The sequence below is a fragment of the Rhinolophus sinicus genome, chromosome 10 (genome assembly GCF_057876585.1).
Source record: "Rhinolophus sinicus isolate RSI-liver-muscle chromosome 10, RSI-T2T, whole genome shotgun sequence".
NCBI lineage: Eukaryota > Metazoa > Chordata > Mammalia > Chiroptera > Rhinolophidae > Rhinolophus > Rhinolophus sinicus.
The window spans coordinates 1,865,280-1,882,345 of NC_142510.1; the positions used below are offsets into that span (position 1 = coordinate 1,865,280).

General features: G+C 50.7%; 1 protein-coding gene across 1 annotated transcript in view; it reads right to left on the bottom strand.

The window, feature by feature from the left end:
• Positions 1-15,365: 15,365 nt before the first annotated feature.
• HS3ST2 (heparan sulfate-glucosamine 3-sulfotransferase 2) overlaps positions 15,366-17,066 on the bottom strand; it is a 56,209-nt gene continuing 54,508 nt past the window's right edge. Inside the window, exon 2 of the mRNA XM_019751664.3 lies at positions 15,366-16,702. Coding sequence (XP_019607223.2) covers positions 16,084-16,702 — 619 coding nt within the window. The 3' untranslated portion in view covers positions 15,366-16,083. The remainder of the gene's footprint in view (positions 16,703-17,066) is intronic.

Here is a 17,066-nt window from a genome sequence, read left to right on the forward strand (position 1 = left end):
GGGGTTGTGGGATGCTTTTGCTCTTTGACCGCAAGGGTGGCTTTTAACCAAGGAGAGTTTAGGTATCAGTGGAGACTGAACCGGCTGGCACTGTACCGCTTCTGGTTGCCCTAGCACTAGGACTCGTACTGTAGGATAATGACTTTATTATAATGAGAAAATGCAAATGGAGTCGATGATAAGTAGAGAAAGAGCTGTGTGTGGCCCGGCTGGCACCACCTTGGCAGAAGGTGCACGGTCGATGAGGGCTGGAGGGAAACCACTGGCGTCAGGTACAGGAGTTTCCTGGAGAGAAATCCGCACGGCACGCCCCTTGGGTTTCTCTCACAGACTTCGGGAAAATACGGATGGGGAATGAATCATGCAGCTGCTTCTCCACATGAGTTTCTTTTCTACCATTGGCATAGCTGCCTGGGAACTGGTGCCAGACCATTGTTCTGGTGACCTGTGGCTCTGTACTTGGCTTTGGACCCTGGGGAGTCCCTGGGATCTGACCCGGGTGTCGTGGAGGCCGCCCTTGCTCTGTAGGGCAGGTAAGCAGCTGCAGGGCCCCCAGCAGTTGACAACCTGCCGCCTAGATTTTTCTTCCCGTCCTTACACCAGAGGGTTGGGCATGCCCCAAAGGAGTAGCGGGAACAGACCGAGGTGCCAGGAGCCCTTACTCTGGACATCGCTGTGTAGGTGAGGAAACAGGTCCGCAGACGCTGAGTAATACATGCGATAGGCTGGGCTTGGAATCCCAGCGTCTCTGGCTCCAGTCAGTCCAAGTGTGTCATTCCTTCTAGCCTTTTGTCCACCATCTCAACACCAGAGAGCCTGAAGGAGGACAAAGACGGCGTGATGGGTTGACTACAAAAAAAGGTCACAGTGCTTCCTGTCTCTGCCCTTTTCCTTTGCAAGGGACTCAAGTTCCGCCTGTCGAGAGGCCCTGCACTCTGGAAACGCGCAGGCTTGTCACTCCCTGTGGAAGTGATGGGGTTCAGATCTGAGCCCACACCTCAAGGGCGCTGCTAGGCTTCCTTCCTCTCTCAGAACCTTGCCATTGTCATGTGAAGTAGCCCAGGCTGGCCAGCTGGGGGATGGGAGCCCCACAGAGCAGGGCTGAGGGCCCAGCTGACGGCAGAGGCTTGAGCTCAGCCAGTGCCGGTCAGAAATGCAGAACAGCTCAGCCAACCCAGGACACGTGAGCAGCAATAAATCATAGCCTTGAAGTTTTGTGATTGTCACACAGCCCTATGGCGGCACTCGATAACTAATCCAGAAAGTTCTGGAAAGGGGCACAACAGAATATTGGGCAGTAGGAGGATGAAGTGGGTTCAGCCGGTCCCAGGACTGTAGGAATCTGAAACCCTCTGCGGAGTCTGCACTCAGAGATGGATAGAAAAAAAAAAGATATTATCTAATACCATCGCCCTTGGCGGAAGAAAAGGGAAACCCACATTCTTTACCACGTAGTTGAGGTTCACTGTTTTGTTTTTCCCCCACAGTGACCCCCATGGACAACATTTCACAGTCGAGGGAGGGGAAGGGACGTGCTCAAGGTCACACAGCTTAGAAGGGGCAGGTCATCCAGGTCTGATGGACCCCAAAAGCCACCTTCTTCTTAATAGACTTAGTTTTCCACCTGGTCCTGGAACGAGCGTTTGTTCTGCGGGGCCCTGGGCTAAGCTTGCGATCCCCTAGTCGAACGGAAGACAGCGTGTCCGCAGAGAAGAGCACGTCCGCGGTGTTTCTGGAGGCTGTGGGTGAAGTCTGTTCAGAGCGCCTTCCCTCCCAACGGAGAAATGCTGGGTCAGAGTTCTGGATTCAGTAATGAGGAATGGAATCCAGAATTCTGGATTTTCAATATCTAGATTTCAATAACTAGGTGACTTGACTCCCGCCTTATTCCTTATCCTGAGGTGGGCTTGGGATTTAGGGTCTGGCTGTGGATTTTAGGCCACACCGAATTCACGGCTCCTGTTCCGCTGAGGTCTGGATGTGGCCGTGTTCTAGAACGGGTGATGGAGAGAGGGTTACGCTCAGATTCGGCTTTGGCTGGTGTCTGAGTTTCCCGGGAATTGCTGGGTCCTCACCGTGCTAAGTTTTGTGTCTCTTTAGGCTCTGTACTTGGCTTTGGATGCTGGCGTCTTGGCTGAGCTGGGATGTGAGATGCAGAAGGCAGGCGGGCTGAGGAGACCCAGACAGTGGCATCGCCTCCGTGATTGTCCTTCTCTCGCTCAGCCAGCCCCTAGCAGCTCGTCTCCTAGGAGTCCTCTCACCCCCCTTTCCCCAGGAGTGGACATAGAAAAGCCTTCCTCGCGTGGGCCACTTCCCCAAGCCACTGTCCCACTTGCCTGGCACTTGCTACTGGTGAATCCTGTGTTAATCCGTGTCCCAGGATCCGGAAGAGGAGAGCAGTAAAGGACAGAGTCTGACGGCAGACTCTACGGCAGTCCCTTCCAGAAGCTTGTGCCACCGGGTTGGAAGAGCATGCCCTCCACATAGTCGCCTCCTGAATGGACTGGGCTGCCAGGCCAGGAGCTGTGGGGTTCAGTGCGTGCAAAGGGAACTGAGCAAACTGGGGAGCTGGGATGCTTTCTTCGCTGGACTTTGTTTGGGGGATTCTCCATCCGAAAAGCTGGTGGCCGCCCTGTTTCCGCAGGGTCCAGGCCAATGGGAAGCTCTGTCCTACTCACACTCAGTCCAAAGCCGTAGGACCAGACACAGGTTTACAGATGGGAACGCCAAGAGCCCGGGCTGCAGATGACAGTCTTGACAGAGATGTGGCCCCCGCTGGAAGCCACCCTGGGAGAAGGCAGAGGAGCAAGGAGATGGAACACGTAATAATCACATCCAAAAATTAAACACCGGGCCCCAGTGGTTGTCGCTTTCCATCCGCTGAGATTCACAGCACTTGACATCCAATTATAATTGTGGATTCCTATAAAACAGCCCATTAACTGCAACTATAAATTATTATTGCTTATGTGTATGGAGTAGGCTGCTGCCTCAGGAGCCGAACCGGAGGGTTACAGGCATTAGGGAGCGCAGTGTCGCTCTGAGTTCTCTTGCTCTGGGAAGGTGCACGGACCCTGGAGGAGTGAAGACCGCTGCCTAGGAATCCGGAGCGACATGTGCAGCCACGCGTACTGATGCCCTTGTACTTGGTGGAGGGAGGGCAGCCATCACCTGTACTCCCCAAATGTCCATCTGGTCACCTTCCAGGAGTCTCCTGGAAGGAGAGGACAGGAGTCTCCATGGCTGTGCCGTAGGACCTGGAACACACACACACACACACACACACACACACACACACACACACACACACACACACTGTAACTCCTGCTCATAACTTCTGATGGCAAAAGCAACATACACCATTGGACCCAAGGAAACACTTTAAAAATCCATAAAGAGCTTATTCCATCCTTATCAACCCGAGTTGTCAGCTGCTTCTCTCCGTTCTCTGAGCCAGCACTGCTTCCGGGGAGGCGAGGGCCAATCGTCAGTGTCCTTCAGCCCCCGCAGCAGCCGTCTGCACCCATTTCACATCTCCCAGGAATTCCGCAGAGCGCCTTGTTTGTCTGTCGTAGCTTTCTCTCTCTTCCAGGGTTACTAAGAGTTTTGCTTTTGATCATTCGGTAGTATTTGGGGCGGGAACAAATACTAAATTCACCCTCTAGAAACCAGAAGCTGTCTGTTGCATTTTAAAATTTGGTAAGTTTTTTTTTTTTTTTTAAACAGCCAAAGGAATATGTGACCTTAATGACTACTTTGCCAAACATTTGACATGCATCATGTCATCTTCTCGAGAATTCTGTGATGTGGGTCTATCGTTACCAGCCCTTTTTACAGATGAAGAAACCAAGGCAGAGAGAGGTCAAGTACATAATAAATAAAAAAAGAGCCAAGATTTGAACCCGGGTTGTCTAAATCCAAAGCCTGGCCCTTTAACTTTTCCTGTAGCCTTCTTTTGGCTACAAACAGAATGTCTTAATTCCTGTCTTTTTATAAAATGTAATGTCTTTTCAAATCTCAAGAAAATATGACTTATTATAAAATGCATTCTCCCTTTTCTTGGCTTAAGTCTAAGAAGAACGCTCTAGCACAGTCTTTATTTAAACTCCTGAATCTTCTCTTAGTTCCCCCCTCCTCCCCTCCATAATTTTTCTCTCCTTGGGCGTCTTTATAGAGGAGATCTTCCATTCTTGGGTTTTATAAAACAGGTTCTGTCCTTGTTGGATCTTTCTGCCTCTGACCCAGGGGAGATGGGGCCGCGAGTATTGTTTCCTTTTGCTGGATCCGGGCTTTGGTTGCCTGTGGTGAGAAGGAGGTGAGTTCCTGGGGGAGTCAGCATTGCAGGAGGGGACTTCCTGCTGGGCAAAGCCATTTCCTTTCTAAGTTTATTTTGGCTGCAGCAGCTCATTGCTAGTCGGCCGCTGCCCTCTCCTCTAAGTGCTCTCATTAGAGGCCCCTGCGGAAATGCCTCCTCGCGGCTTGGCGTGCTGTCCCAGGCCTCTGCCCTGCCCTGTTCCCTGCACGCTGAGCTGGGGGTTCTGGTGGAAACCCAGCGGGAGGCTCCCTGCTCGACAACCTTCCCCGTTTCTCAGGCCCATGAAGTTCTCCCCGTCCCCACCTTTTTTTTTTTTTTTTTTTTTTGGTGCCGGTTTCAGTTGGGATTTGTGAAGAAGAGGGACTGAAAGCAGGTGCAAATTTTAAATTTCCTTTTTAACACGACAAGAGACTGAAAGGATAAATACCCAGAGGTTTAACTGGGTAGTGGAATTACAGGTAATTTTTACGCTTTCTTATGCAATTTTTTTCTTGTGTCAATTGGGCGTCTATTATTTTTACTTAATTGATGTTTTTATCTTCTAATTTCAAAATGTCAACCGGAGGAAGTAATGTCACAGACCACCACCATTGAAGTTTAACAAATGTTAGGCTTTTTTTTCTTTTTTTTTTCCCCTAGAGCATCTGTTCCTCTTGTAATCCAAGGCTTCAGTCAGTACTCGGGGAGAGTTAACTCAGGGACTCTCTGAAGTCCTTCTGGAAATAACTCATTTCCTGACAGTGGAACAGGAAGGCCTAGCGTCTGGCTGTTCAGAGACCCAAATCAGATTTGGGGGCACTGGTGCTAGTGCCCCAGCCCTCGGGAGGGAGGGAAGTTGGGGTGCAAGCCTTGCTTCGATGCTCGGGGGCTCTCTCCCAATTCTAGTCTCGTTACAGTCACTCCTTTGCTACTCAAAGTGGGGTCTGCAGAGTAGACTCCCCTGGCAGGCTTTTTGGGGGGAGGAGAGGGAAAAATCTTTTAAAAACAGCTTTATTGACATATGCTTGTATATTAAAACCCTGCACACACTAATGGGCACAATTCCATGGGTTTTAGCATAGCCACCTAGCAGGGGTGCCAGACCAGTCAAGGTAAGAAACGTACCCATCACCTCCAGCTTTCCCCGTGTCCCTCTGTGATTTAAAAACATACTGTGGTAAGGACATGTCACGGGACATCTCCTCGCGTCACCAGTGTTTAGTGTGCAATACCGTCCTGTTAAGTCTGCAAACTGTGTGGACAGCAGAGCTCCAGAACTTTCTTATCCAGCGCGACTGGAGCTTCACACCCTCTGGGCAATAATTCCCCGTCTCCTGGCAACTTTTGAGAAATGCAGACCTGCCTGTAATGTATGTACGAATCACCTGGGGTTCTGAGTCAGCAGGTCTGGCTGGGGCCTGAGCGTCTGCATTTCTGACAGTTCCCAGGGGATGTCGTGATGCCCGTGTGCAGGACGGCTGGACAGAGAGGTCCCAGAGGCCTCTGTGTTGCCCCAAGCTGATGTCGGCTGCCCTGGCCGTATGTGGCCCGAATCTCTTCTTGTTAGTCAGAGCTGGTGTCCTGCGAGTTACAGCTTTTGACTATCACCCTGCTCCTGGAGAGAACTTTGTCTCCTAGAATGCCTTCGATTTCGCTCTCAGCTTTGCCCCAATTATTACAAATTATTATCATTAGCTCTTCGGATATAGTCCATCGGGGGCAACTCAAAATATAATCTAGTATAGTTAGCAAAAAAAATAAAAAAATTTCTACAACTTCCCAAATCATTGTCCACAGTATATTTCGAACTGCGATGAATGTCTCATTGTTGGTATGTGAGAGCATTTTAGGTAGCTCATTGATGATTTAAAAAAATTTTAAAATATTTGTTGGGGTTTGAGGGATCCAATAAAGCGTTCTTTCCCTCTGAACCAACTGAGAAAAAAGACAAAAGCACAAGGCAGATGGGAGATTAGAGTGACCTTCTTATTACAGTAAGGGGTAGGCTGAGAGCTGGTTTTGTTAGCGTCAAGGGGCCCTACTGATGCCCTCCCCACCTCGCCCCCCGCTGGCACCTTGGGCCGCCCACCTGAGGGCAAGTGTGAGTCTGGGGAACAGACACACTTATCCAGATCTCTGACTCCAGTCTGGAGGGAGAGGGAAGGGGAAAGACACAAAAATAGGATTCCTGATAAATGAGCCCCATCCGGTCAGGAAATGTGGGCCAGTGATGGCTTCCACCAGTCAGGTAAATTCCTGCCACCTCTTCAGGAAGGGGTAGGCAGGAATCTAGGAGTGTTTCATGGACACCCCTGCTCTTTGAAACCAGAGACGCCGTCATCCCAACAGTTAGGCTTTTGTATTTTAATTAATTAGGGTTAGTGACACCGGATTCCCACGTTGGATAGAAACATAAGGTTTCTTTTTAAAATAAATGGAAGACAAGGTTACGGTAATGACAGTCTAGGTGGGGCATGTGGATGTGGCAAAAATTGTGAGGATGATGCTCAGATGCCTACAGCTTGGGAAGCACCGACCCAGTCAACATGCCCTGCAATGCCGACGCCGCAGCGCGTTTTTGCAAACATCAGGGTATGTCGTCCTAATGTTCTCTGGGAGGGCAGGCAGCTTTAGTTCACTTATTTGACCGTTGACCATGGTTTGATTCTGTTTCACTCAATAGAGTGTGGTTAGAACGAATAAACTAAGACCCTTGATGTACTATTGGCTTTGACTTCATATATATAAATAATTTATGGGTCAAGTCATATGATCTCAATTGTATTGATCCAAAGCTTTTAATGCTCTCTGGCTCTCTCTCCCCCCTCCCCCACCCCTTATTTTCCTAAATTCATTGAGAGAACCGGAGTGGGTAAGAGCAAATTCCATTTTCTAAAATGGCATAAAATGAGACTGTCCTTCAATAATTTGATGCAGTTTCTTGGTGAACTAGAAGCAGGTTCTGTCGCCACATCAAACCGGGAGACCAGTGTTCTTTTACCCACTGACTGTCAAGCTTATATTCAGAGGTTCCGGGAGACAACATGAAACAGCCGAACCTGTTGGCTAAGTGGTGCCAGGTAGGGTTAGCCAAATGTGAATCATGCCAAAAAGAAACCTGCATTTGGAAATAAAACAAAACAAAACAAAACTTGGCTTCCAAATAGGAAACATTAAATTATCCTACTCAAAAGGTTCATTCACTCGGTTACCTGGGGACCAGTGTGCTGCCAAATTTTCCCAAAAGGTTAATCGCTGTGTACTTGTGCTCAGAATTGAAAAGTAGTCTCCAAATACGTATTTATAAGGGGTGACGGCTTTCCCCACATACAAGTCCCTCAGAAAAGGTATAGTCATCTTCTATTTGAGTCCTTCTAAAGCCTCTTTATTAAAGGACAGTCTCTAAATTACTTTACTTTGAACCATGAAGGACTGTTTGTACAACCTGGTGAGAGCCTACGGTGCTACTTTGGGAGGCTTGTGTAGGTCACTGGGTGGACAGAGAAGGTGAAGAAATTCCACACGGGCTCAGTCTTTATTCCTTGTGATACAAGTGTCACATGGGGACAAGCCCTGGGAAGGTCATCTTAACAATCGAGGTGTTAAGTGACTGTGTTGCTGGAACATGACTCTGCCCCTTCCTGACCATTGACCAGAAAGGTCAGCTGTTGGATGAAGATGCCGGAGAGTAATGAGAGAGTAGGTATTCCATTTCGTGATAGGAGAGGGGAAAGCAGTCTCTTAAATCCATGTTTGTCCAGAGAGCGGGATTTTAAATACATCTGAGTAACTGAAATAAATGAGACAAGTCGATAGCTAACAATTCCATCTAAATTTCTAAAAGTTTATATTAGGTTGACATTGCCATTTTTACAAGTCAGGACAGCTGAATATTGGTGATTTCACGTGGTTAACTCCACACACTCAAGTTGGCCAAACACTTCCTTGGGAAATGGTGACGCACGCTGGCTATGGCAGGCGCATATGCTTCGAGGTGAAAGTGGGACCTTGGCGCTTTTTAATGTCAGAATCTTCCAGGCTAGGGTCAGGACAATATTCTGGAGATTCAATGGGGGCATGTGTTGAATTTTTTAATTAACTGAGGACCATTTTGGGAGACCAAGTCTTGGCTCTAACGGTACTTACTCCAATCAGTTTCCTCTTTCTACAGTATGCAAGCTTTTAGTTGTTTTCATCAGGAATAATAATTTTTGCTCACTATTTGCCCAATTTATTAGAAGGTCTTCTTGCACTTGAAGTCATAGGAAACTTGTCTTTCAGATGCTCACTAGTGACATCAGTGGTGAACCATTTCCCTACAGCTAACTCCAGAATCAGACGGCTGCTAGTCTGGGGAGGATACGGTCATTATTCCTGCCTAGAATTCTCCAGGCTTTATCCCTCTGTTTATTCGGACCAGCCATCATTTGCAATTCTGCAGTGTCGTCATGATCCCCATGGAAGCCTCTCGAGAGACCCATTGTTCCATATTCTTCCTATTTCATGTTCATCGCTATTTTATGTAAGAAAGACTGGTGAGTGGACTGCCCCAGGGTTTCTGGTAAAAGTAAGTATCAAAGATGCATCCCATTGACCAGTAGCTCTTATGCAGAGATCTCCCTTAGGACTTTGCTGCTCTCTCTCGCTCTCACTCTTGCTTTCAGTCTTGCTCTCTCACTCGCTCTAGCTCTCGTTCTAGCTCTCGGTCTCTTTCTCTCTCTCGCTCTCAGTCTCTTCCTCTCGCTCTCTCGCGCTGTCTCTCGTGCTCTGTGCTCTCACGCTCTGTCACTCTTGCTCTAACTGTCTTACTCGCGCTCAGTCTCTTGCTTTGGTCTCATTCTATCTCGCTCTCGCTCTGCCTCGCTCTGTCTCGCCCTCTTGCTCGCTCTCGTTCTGTCTCATTCTCTCGCTGTTGCTCTCACTTGCTCTCTCACTGTTCCTCGCTCTCGCTCACTCTCTCGCTCTCAATTGCTCACTTTCACTCCCTCTCCCGCTCTTTCTCTCGTTCTCGCTTTAGCTCTCTTGCTCTTTCGCTCTCTTGCTCTCGCTCTCTCTCGCTCTCACTTGCTCGCTCTGGCTTTCAATTGCTCTCTCGCTCTCGCTCTCGCTCTTTCACTCTCGCTCTCATTCTCGCTCTATTACTCTCTTGCTCTCTCTATCTTGCTCCCTCGCTCTTTTGCAGAGAGTGAGCGAGAAAGTGAATGCGAGGGAGCAAGAGCGAGAGCAAGATAGAGCGACAGCGAAAGCGAGCAATTGAGAGCGAGAGCTAGAGTGAAAGCGAGAGCGAGAAAAAGCAAGAGAGCAAGCAAGAGCAAGAGTGAGCAATTGAGAACGAGAAACATCTAGAGGAAGAGAGTGAGAGCGAGAGAGCGAAAGAGCGAGAGTGAGAAGAGCGAGAGAGTGAAAGCGAGAGAGCGAGAGAGCCAGTGAGAGAGCGAGAGCGAGAGCAACAGAGGAAAGAACAAAAGAGCGAGCAATTGAGAGTGTGAGCGAAGCCAGAAAATGCAAAAGAGGGAGAAGAGTGAGAGTGAGACAGTGAGAGAGCGGAAGAGTGAGAGCATAAAAGAGCAAGAGAGCAAGAGACAGCAATAGACCGAGAAAGAGAATGAGAAAGCGAGAGCAACAGCGAGAAGAACGAGAGTGAAAGAGCGAGAGAACGAGGCAGCGAGAGAGAGAAGAGCGGGAGAGACGAGAAAGAGACAGCAAAACAGCGAGACAGCAAGGGAGCGAGAGCAAGACAGAGCAACAGTGAAAGCGTGAGAGAGCAAGAGCTAGAGAGACGCTCCATTGCTCTCTACTCTCGCTCTTCTCGCGCTCGCTTTCTCGCTCTGCTGCTCTAGCTCGTTCTTGCTCTTCTCGCGCTCTTCTTGCTCAAGCTCTCGCTCATCTCACTCTCGCTCTACTCTCGCTCTATTGCTCTTGCAATATTGGTCTCCCTCGCTCTACTCGCTCTACTCGCTCTACTCTCGCTCTATTGCTCTTGCGATATTGGTCTGCCTCGCTCTACTCGCTCTACTCGCTCTAATCTCGCTCTATTGCTCTTGCGATATTGGTCTGCCTCACTCTACTCTCGCTCTACTCGCTCTACTCTCGCTCTACTCGCTCTATTGCTCTTGCGATATTGCTCTCCCTCGCTCTACTCTCGCTCTACTCGCTCTACTCGCTCTACTCTCGCTCTACTCGCTCTATTGCTCTTGCGATATTGCTCTCCCTCGCTCTACTCTCGCTCTACTCGCTCTACTCTCGCTCTATTGCTCTTCCGATATTGCTCTGCCTCGCTCTACTCTCGCTCTACTCTAATCTCGCTCTATTGCTCTTGCGATATTGGTCTCCCTCGCTCTAATCTCGCTCTACTCGCTCTACTCTCGCTCTACTGCTCTTGCAATATTGCTCTGCCTCGCTCTAATCTCGCTCTACTCGCTCTACTCTCGCTCTACTGCTCTTGCAATATTGCTCTGCCTCGCTCTACCTGCTCTACTCTCGCTCTACTCTCGCTCTATTGCTCTTGCGATATTGCTCTCCCTCGCTCTACTCGCTCTACTCTCGCTCTAATCTCGCTCTACTCGCTCTATTGCTCTTGCAATATTGCTCTGCCTCGCTCTACTCTCGCTCTACTCGCTCTACTCTCGCTCTACTCTCGCTCTACTCGCTCTATTGCTCTTGCAATATTGCTCTGCCTCACTCTACTTGCTCTACTCTCGCTCTAATCTCGCTCTATTGCTCTTGCGATATTGCTCTGCCTCGCTCTACTCGCTCTAATCTCGCTCTATTGCTCTTGCGATATTGCTCTCCCTCGCTCTACTCTCGCTCTACTCGCTCTACTCTCGCTCTATTGCTCTTGCGATATTGCTCTGCCTCGCTCTACTCTCGCTCTACTCGCTCTACTCTCGCTCTATTGCTCTTGCGATATTGCTCTGCCTCGCTCTACTCGCTCTCCTCTCGCTCTAATCTCGCTCTACTCGCTCTATTGCTCTTGTGATATTGCTCTGCCTCGCTCTAATCTCGCTCTACTCGCTCTATTGCTCTTGCAATATTGCTCTGCCTCGCTCTACTCGCTCTACTCTCGCTCTACTCTCGCTCTATTGCTCTTGCGATATTGCTCTCCCTCGCTCTACTCGCTCTACTCTCGCTCTATTGCTCTTGCGATATTGCTCTGCCTCGCTCTACTCTCGCTCTACTCGCTCTACTCTCGCTCTAATCTCGCTCTACTCGCTCTATTGCTCTTGCAATATTGCTCTGCCTCGCTCTACTCTCGCTCTACTCGCTCTACTCTCGCTCTAATCTCGCTCTATTGCTCTTGCGATATTGCTCTGCCTCGCTCTACTCGCTCTAATCTCGCTCTATTGCTCTTGCGATATTGCTCTCCCTCGCTCTACTCTCGCTCTACTCGCTCTATTGCTCTTGCAATATTGCTCTGCCTCGCTCTACTCTCGCTCTCCTCGCTCTACTCTCGCTCTATTGCTCTTGCGATATTGCTCTGCCTCGCTCTACTCTCGCTCTACTCTCGCTCTATTGCTCTTGCGATATTGCTCTCCCTCGCTCTACTCTCGCTCTACTCGCTCTAATCTCGTTCTATTGCTCTTGCGATATTGCTCTGCCTCGCTCTACTCTCGCTCTACTCTCGCTCTACTCGCTCTAATCTCGCTCTATTGCTCTTGCGATATTGCTCTGCCTCGCTCTACTCTCGCTCTACTCGCTCTAATCTCGTTCTATTGCTCTCGCGATATTGCTCTGCCTCGCTCTACTCTCGCTCTACTCTCTACTCTCGCTCTAATCTCGCTCTACTCGCTCTATTGCTCTTGCGATATTGCTCTGCCTCGCTCTACTCTCGCTCTACTCGCTCTACTCTCGCTCTATTGCTCTTGCGATATTGCTCTGCCTCGCTCTACTCGCTCTCCTCTCGCTCTAATCTCGCTCTACTCGCTCTATTGCTCTTGTGATATTGCTCTGCCTCGCTCTAATCTCGCTCTACTCGCTCTATTGCTCTTGCAATATTGCTCTGCCTCGCTCTACTCGCTCTACTCTCGCTCTACTCTCGCTCTATTGCTCTTGCGATATTGCTCTCCCTCGCTCTACTCGCTCTACTCTCGCTCTATTGCTCTTGCGATATTGCTCTGCCTCGCTCTACTCTCGCTCTACTCGCTCTACTCTCGCTCTAATCTCGCTCTACTCGCTCTATTGCTCTTGCAATATTGCTCTGCCTCTACTTGCTCTACTCTCGCTCTAATCTCGCTCTATTGCTCTTGCGATATTGCTCTGCCTCGCTCTACTCGCTCTAATCTCGCTCTATTGCTCTTGCGATATTGCTCTCCCTCGCTCTACTCTCGCTCTACTCGCTCTATTGCTCTTGCAATATTGCTCTGCCTCGCTCTACTCTCGCTCTCCTCGCTCTACTCTCGCTCTATTGCTCTTGCGATATTGCTCTGCCTCGCTCTACTCTCGCTCTACTCTCGCTCTATTGCTCTTGCGATATTGCTCTCCCTCGCTCTACTCTCGCTCTACTCGCTCTAATCTCGTTCTATTGCTCTTGCGATATTGCTCTGCCTCGCTCTACTCTCGCTCTACTCTCGCTCTACTCGCTCTAATCTCGCTCTATTGCTCTTGCGATATTGCTCTGCCTCGCTCTACTCTCGCTCTACTCGCTCTAATCTCGTTCTATTGCTCTCGCGATATTGTTCTGCCTCGCTCTACTCTCGCTCTACTCTCTACTCTCGCTCTAATCTCGCTCTACTCGCTCTATTGCTCTTGCAATATTGCTCTGCCTCGCTCTACTCTCGCTCTACTCGCTCTACTCGCTCTACTCTCGCTCTACTCGCTCTACTCTCGCTCTATTGCTCTTGCGATATTGCTCTCCCTCGCTCTACTCTAGCTCTACTCGCTCTAATCTCGTTCTATTGCTCTTGCGATATTGCTCTGCCTCGCTCTACTCTCGCTCTACTCGCTCTACTCGCTCTAATCTCGCTCTACTCTCGCGCTACTCTCGCTCTACTCGCTCTAATCTCGTTCTATTGCTCTTGCGATATTGCTCTGCCTCGCTCTACTCTCGCTCTACTCTCGCTCTACTCGCTCTATTGCTCTTGCAATATTGCTCTGCCTCGCTCTACTCTCGCTCTACTCGCTCTACTCTCGCTCTACTCGCTCTACTCTCGCTCTACTCGCTCTACTCTCGCTCTACTCGCTCTACTCTCGCTCTATTGCTCTTGCAATATTGCTCTGCCTCGCTCTACTCTCGCTCTACTCGCTCTACTCTCGCTCTACTCGCTCTACTCTCGCTCTACTCGCTCTACTTGCTCTACTCGCGCTCTACTCGCTCTACTCGCTCTACTATCGCTCTAATCTCGCTCTATTGCTCTTGCGATATTGCTCTGCCTCGCTCTACTCTCGCTCTACTCTCGCTCTACTCTCGCTCTACTCGCTCTACTCTCGCTCTACTCGCTCTAATCTCGCTCTATTGCTCTTGCGATATTGCTCTGCCTCGCTCTACTCTCGCTCTACTCGCTCTACTCTCGCTCTACTCGCTCTACTCTCGCTCTACTCGCTCTAATCTCGCTCTATTGCTCTTGCGATATTGCTCTGCCTCGCTCTACTCTCGCTCTACTCGCTCTACTCTCGCTCTACTCGCTCTACTCTCGCTCTACTCGCTCTACTCGCTCTACTCGCGCTCTACTCGCTCTACTCTCGCTCTACTCGCTCTACTCTCGCTCTACTCGCTCTAATCTCGCTCTATTGCTCTTGCGATATTGCTCTGCCTCGCTCTACTCTCGCTCTACTCGCTCTACTCTCGCTCTACTCGCTCTACTCTCGCTCTACTCGCTCTACTCTCGCTCTACTCGCTCTACTTGCTCTACTCGCGCTCTACTCGCTCTACTCTCGCTCTACTCGCTCTAATCTCGCTCTATTGCTCTTGCGATATTGCTCTGCCTCGCTCTACTCTCGCTCTACTCTCGCTCTACTCGCTCTACTCTCTAATCTCGCTCTATTGCTCTTGCGATATTGCTCTGCCTCGCTCTACTCTCGCTCTACTCGCTCTACTCTCGCTCTACTCGCTCTAATCTCGCTCTACTCGCTCTAATCTCGCTCTATTGCTCTTGCGATATTGCTCTGCCTCGCTCTACTCTCGCTCTACTCTCGCTCTACTCGCTCTACTCTCGCTCTATTGCTCTTGCGATATTGCTCTGCCTCGCTCTACTCTCGCTCTACTCGCTCTACTCTCGCTCTACTCGCTCTACTTGCTCTACTCGCGCTCTACTCGCTCTACTCGCTCTACTATCGCTCTACTCGCTCTAATCTCGCTCTATTGCTCTTGCGATATTGCTCTGCCTCGCTCTACTCGCTCTACTCTCGCTCTACTCGCTCTACTCTCGCTCTACTCGCTCTAATCTCGCTCTATTGCTCTTGCGATATTGCTCTGCCTCGCTCTACTCTCGCTCTACTCTCGCTCTACTCGCTCTAATCTCGCTCTATTGCTCTTGCGATATTGCTCTGCCTCGCTCTACTCTCGCTCTACTCGCTCTAATCTCGTTCTATTGCTCTCGCGATATTGCTCTGCCTCGCTCTACTCTCGCTCTACTCGCTCTAATCTCGCTCTACTCGCTCTAATCTCGCTCTATTGCTCTTGCGATATTGCTCTGCCTGCTCTACTCTCGCTCTACTCTCGCTCTACTCGCTCTACTCGCGCTCTACTCGCTCTACTCGCTCTACTCTCGCTCTACTCGCTCTACTCTCGCTCTACTCGCTCTACTCGCTCTAATCTCGCTCTACTCGCTCTAATCTCGCTCTACTCGCTCTAATCTCGCTCTATTGCTCTTGCGATATTGCTCTGCCTCGCTCTACTCTCGCTCTACTCGCTCTACTCTCGCTCTACTCGCTCTACTCGCGCTCTACTCGCTCTACTCGCTCTAATCTCGCTCTATTGCTCTCTAGCTTGCTCTTGCTTTCTCGCTGTTTCGTTCTCGCTCTTGTTCTTGCTTTCTCTTGTTCTACCTCACTCACTCGTTCACTCTCGCTCTCTCGCTCTCTCGCTCTTATTCTCGCTTCTTTCAGTCTCACTCTCACAGAGAAAAGCCTAGAGTTTGGACAGGAGACAGCCATATTTATTTCACACGGACAAGCATGATTCTGTTACATGCTGAACATGAAAGCTCGTGAGGCAAGGACCCGTAACCACAGAATTATGTGCTTTTGTCCCTCGCGGAGGGCTCACCAGGTGTTCAAATAGTCCCCGTCAGGCAGAGCGGAGACCACAGTACTGAAAGCTCTGGTTTCGTCCCTCCTCAAAGGCCCCGGCTCCCAGGAGTGGCTGGGTGCTTTCCGCTCTGCAGGTGCTGAGGGCAAGACAGCCTCCGGCCCAAGCACCGAGGGCTGGCAGCTCAGGGGAGCGAAGCTCAGAGGGGAGGTACGTGCCACTCGGAATTAACTTGCTCGCTCTGGGTTGGGCAGTGACGGGGACAGCTGTGCTCCTAGCACAGAACCATCACTGTGTATAACATCCATCACAGTGGGAGACCCACTCTCCTTAAAGTGGTTTCCCAAGGCCTCCGAGCGCCTGGAGGGAAACCATGCCAGATTGACTGGACACGCCAGAAGCAGGTGACTTCGCCTGGACAAACTGGGGACAGCCAGTGGCAGGGAGCCCCTGGTCTCTTGGCCTTGGCTGGGCTTCCTGGATCCAGGATGATGGAACCCAAGACAAGGAGGCAGAGCCTGGGTTTGCTGGGGTGTGGTGGGGGTTGGGGGCCAGAGGCTCCAAGGAGCCGGCCCCCAGGCGAGACCAGCGCCTCGGCCGCAGCTCACTCCCACCTGAAGTCCTGCCCGACGGTTTCATAGAATTTGATGTTATACGGTCTGTAAAACTCCCGGAGCTGGTCTATCACCTCGGGATCGATCTGCACGTGAGTTCTGCCTTTCGATTTGCCCAGGCACCGCGGCAGGAGGCTCGATCCCGTCTTTTTCAAGCAAGGGAAGCCCTTGGTCTTGTTGAAGTAGAAATGCTTGTCCGTGAGGAACCTCCGGACGCCCAGGAAGTCCTGGACCCGCCCCATCTCGCCCGCGGGGTCCACGATGAGGCGCTCGCCGCTGACGAAGTGGATCTGCGCGAGTGGGAAGTAGCGCAGCCAGCTCTGCAGGTGCAGTGCATACAGGCCGATGCGGATGGCGCCCCACGACACGTCCACCAGCCCCTGCGTGCGGTTCCGGAAGGACAGCACCTCGAAGGTGGGGATGTCGGGCTTCTTGGACAGCGTCTGCGTGTAGTCGGAGATGGCGCGTGTCACCGGGTCGCGCACGACCACGATCAGCTTGGTGTCCCGCGACATGTTGAAGATCCTGCGAGGGGCCTCCTGCGTGACGAAGTAGCTGGGCGTCTTCTCCAGCGTGATCTGGCTCTCCAGGGTCCGCGGCATCAGGCTCCTGCGGGCAGAAGCAGCACGTCATCAGACCCGCCCCCGGGGACCGGGACAGGCACTCCCCTGCGCCCAGCCGAGTCCCCTCCTCTCCGCTGTGACATTTTGAGGCCCACCCGCTCTCCCCTGGGGAGGAACCCACCTTAACTCCCTCCGATTGATTTTAACAGGTTTGCTTTAAGACAGGAAGCAACCTCAGCGTCCGTCAGTATGGGTTAACTAATGACAGAACAGCCGATAAACAGACTTAGGGAGATCTGTGTGACCTGACATGGAATGATTTCCAAGAGAAAGTGTTAAATGAAAAAGGGCAAGACACACAGCACGTCTGTCTGGGGCAGGACACCAGAAACTACCAACAGCAGCAGGGA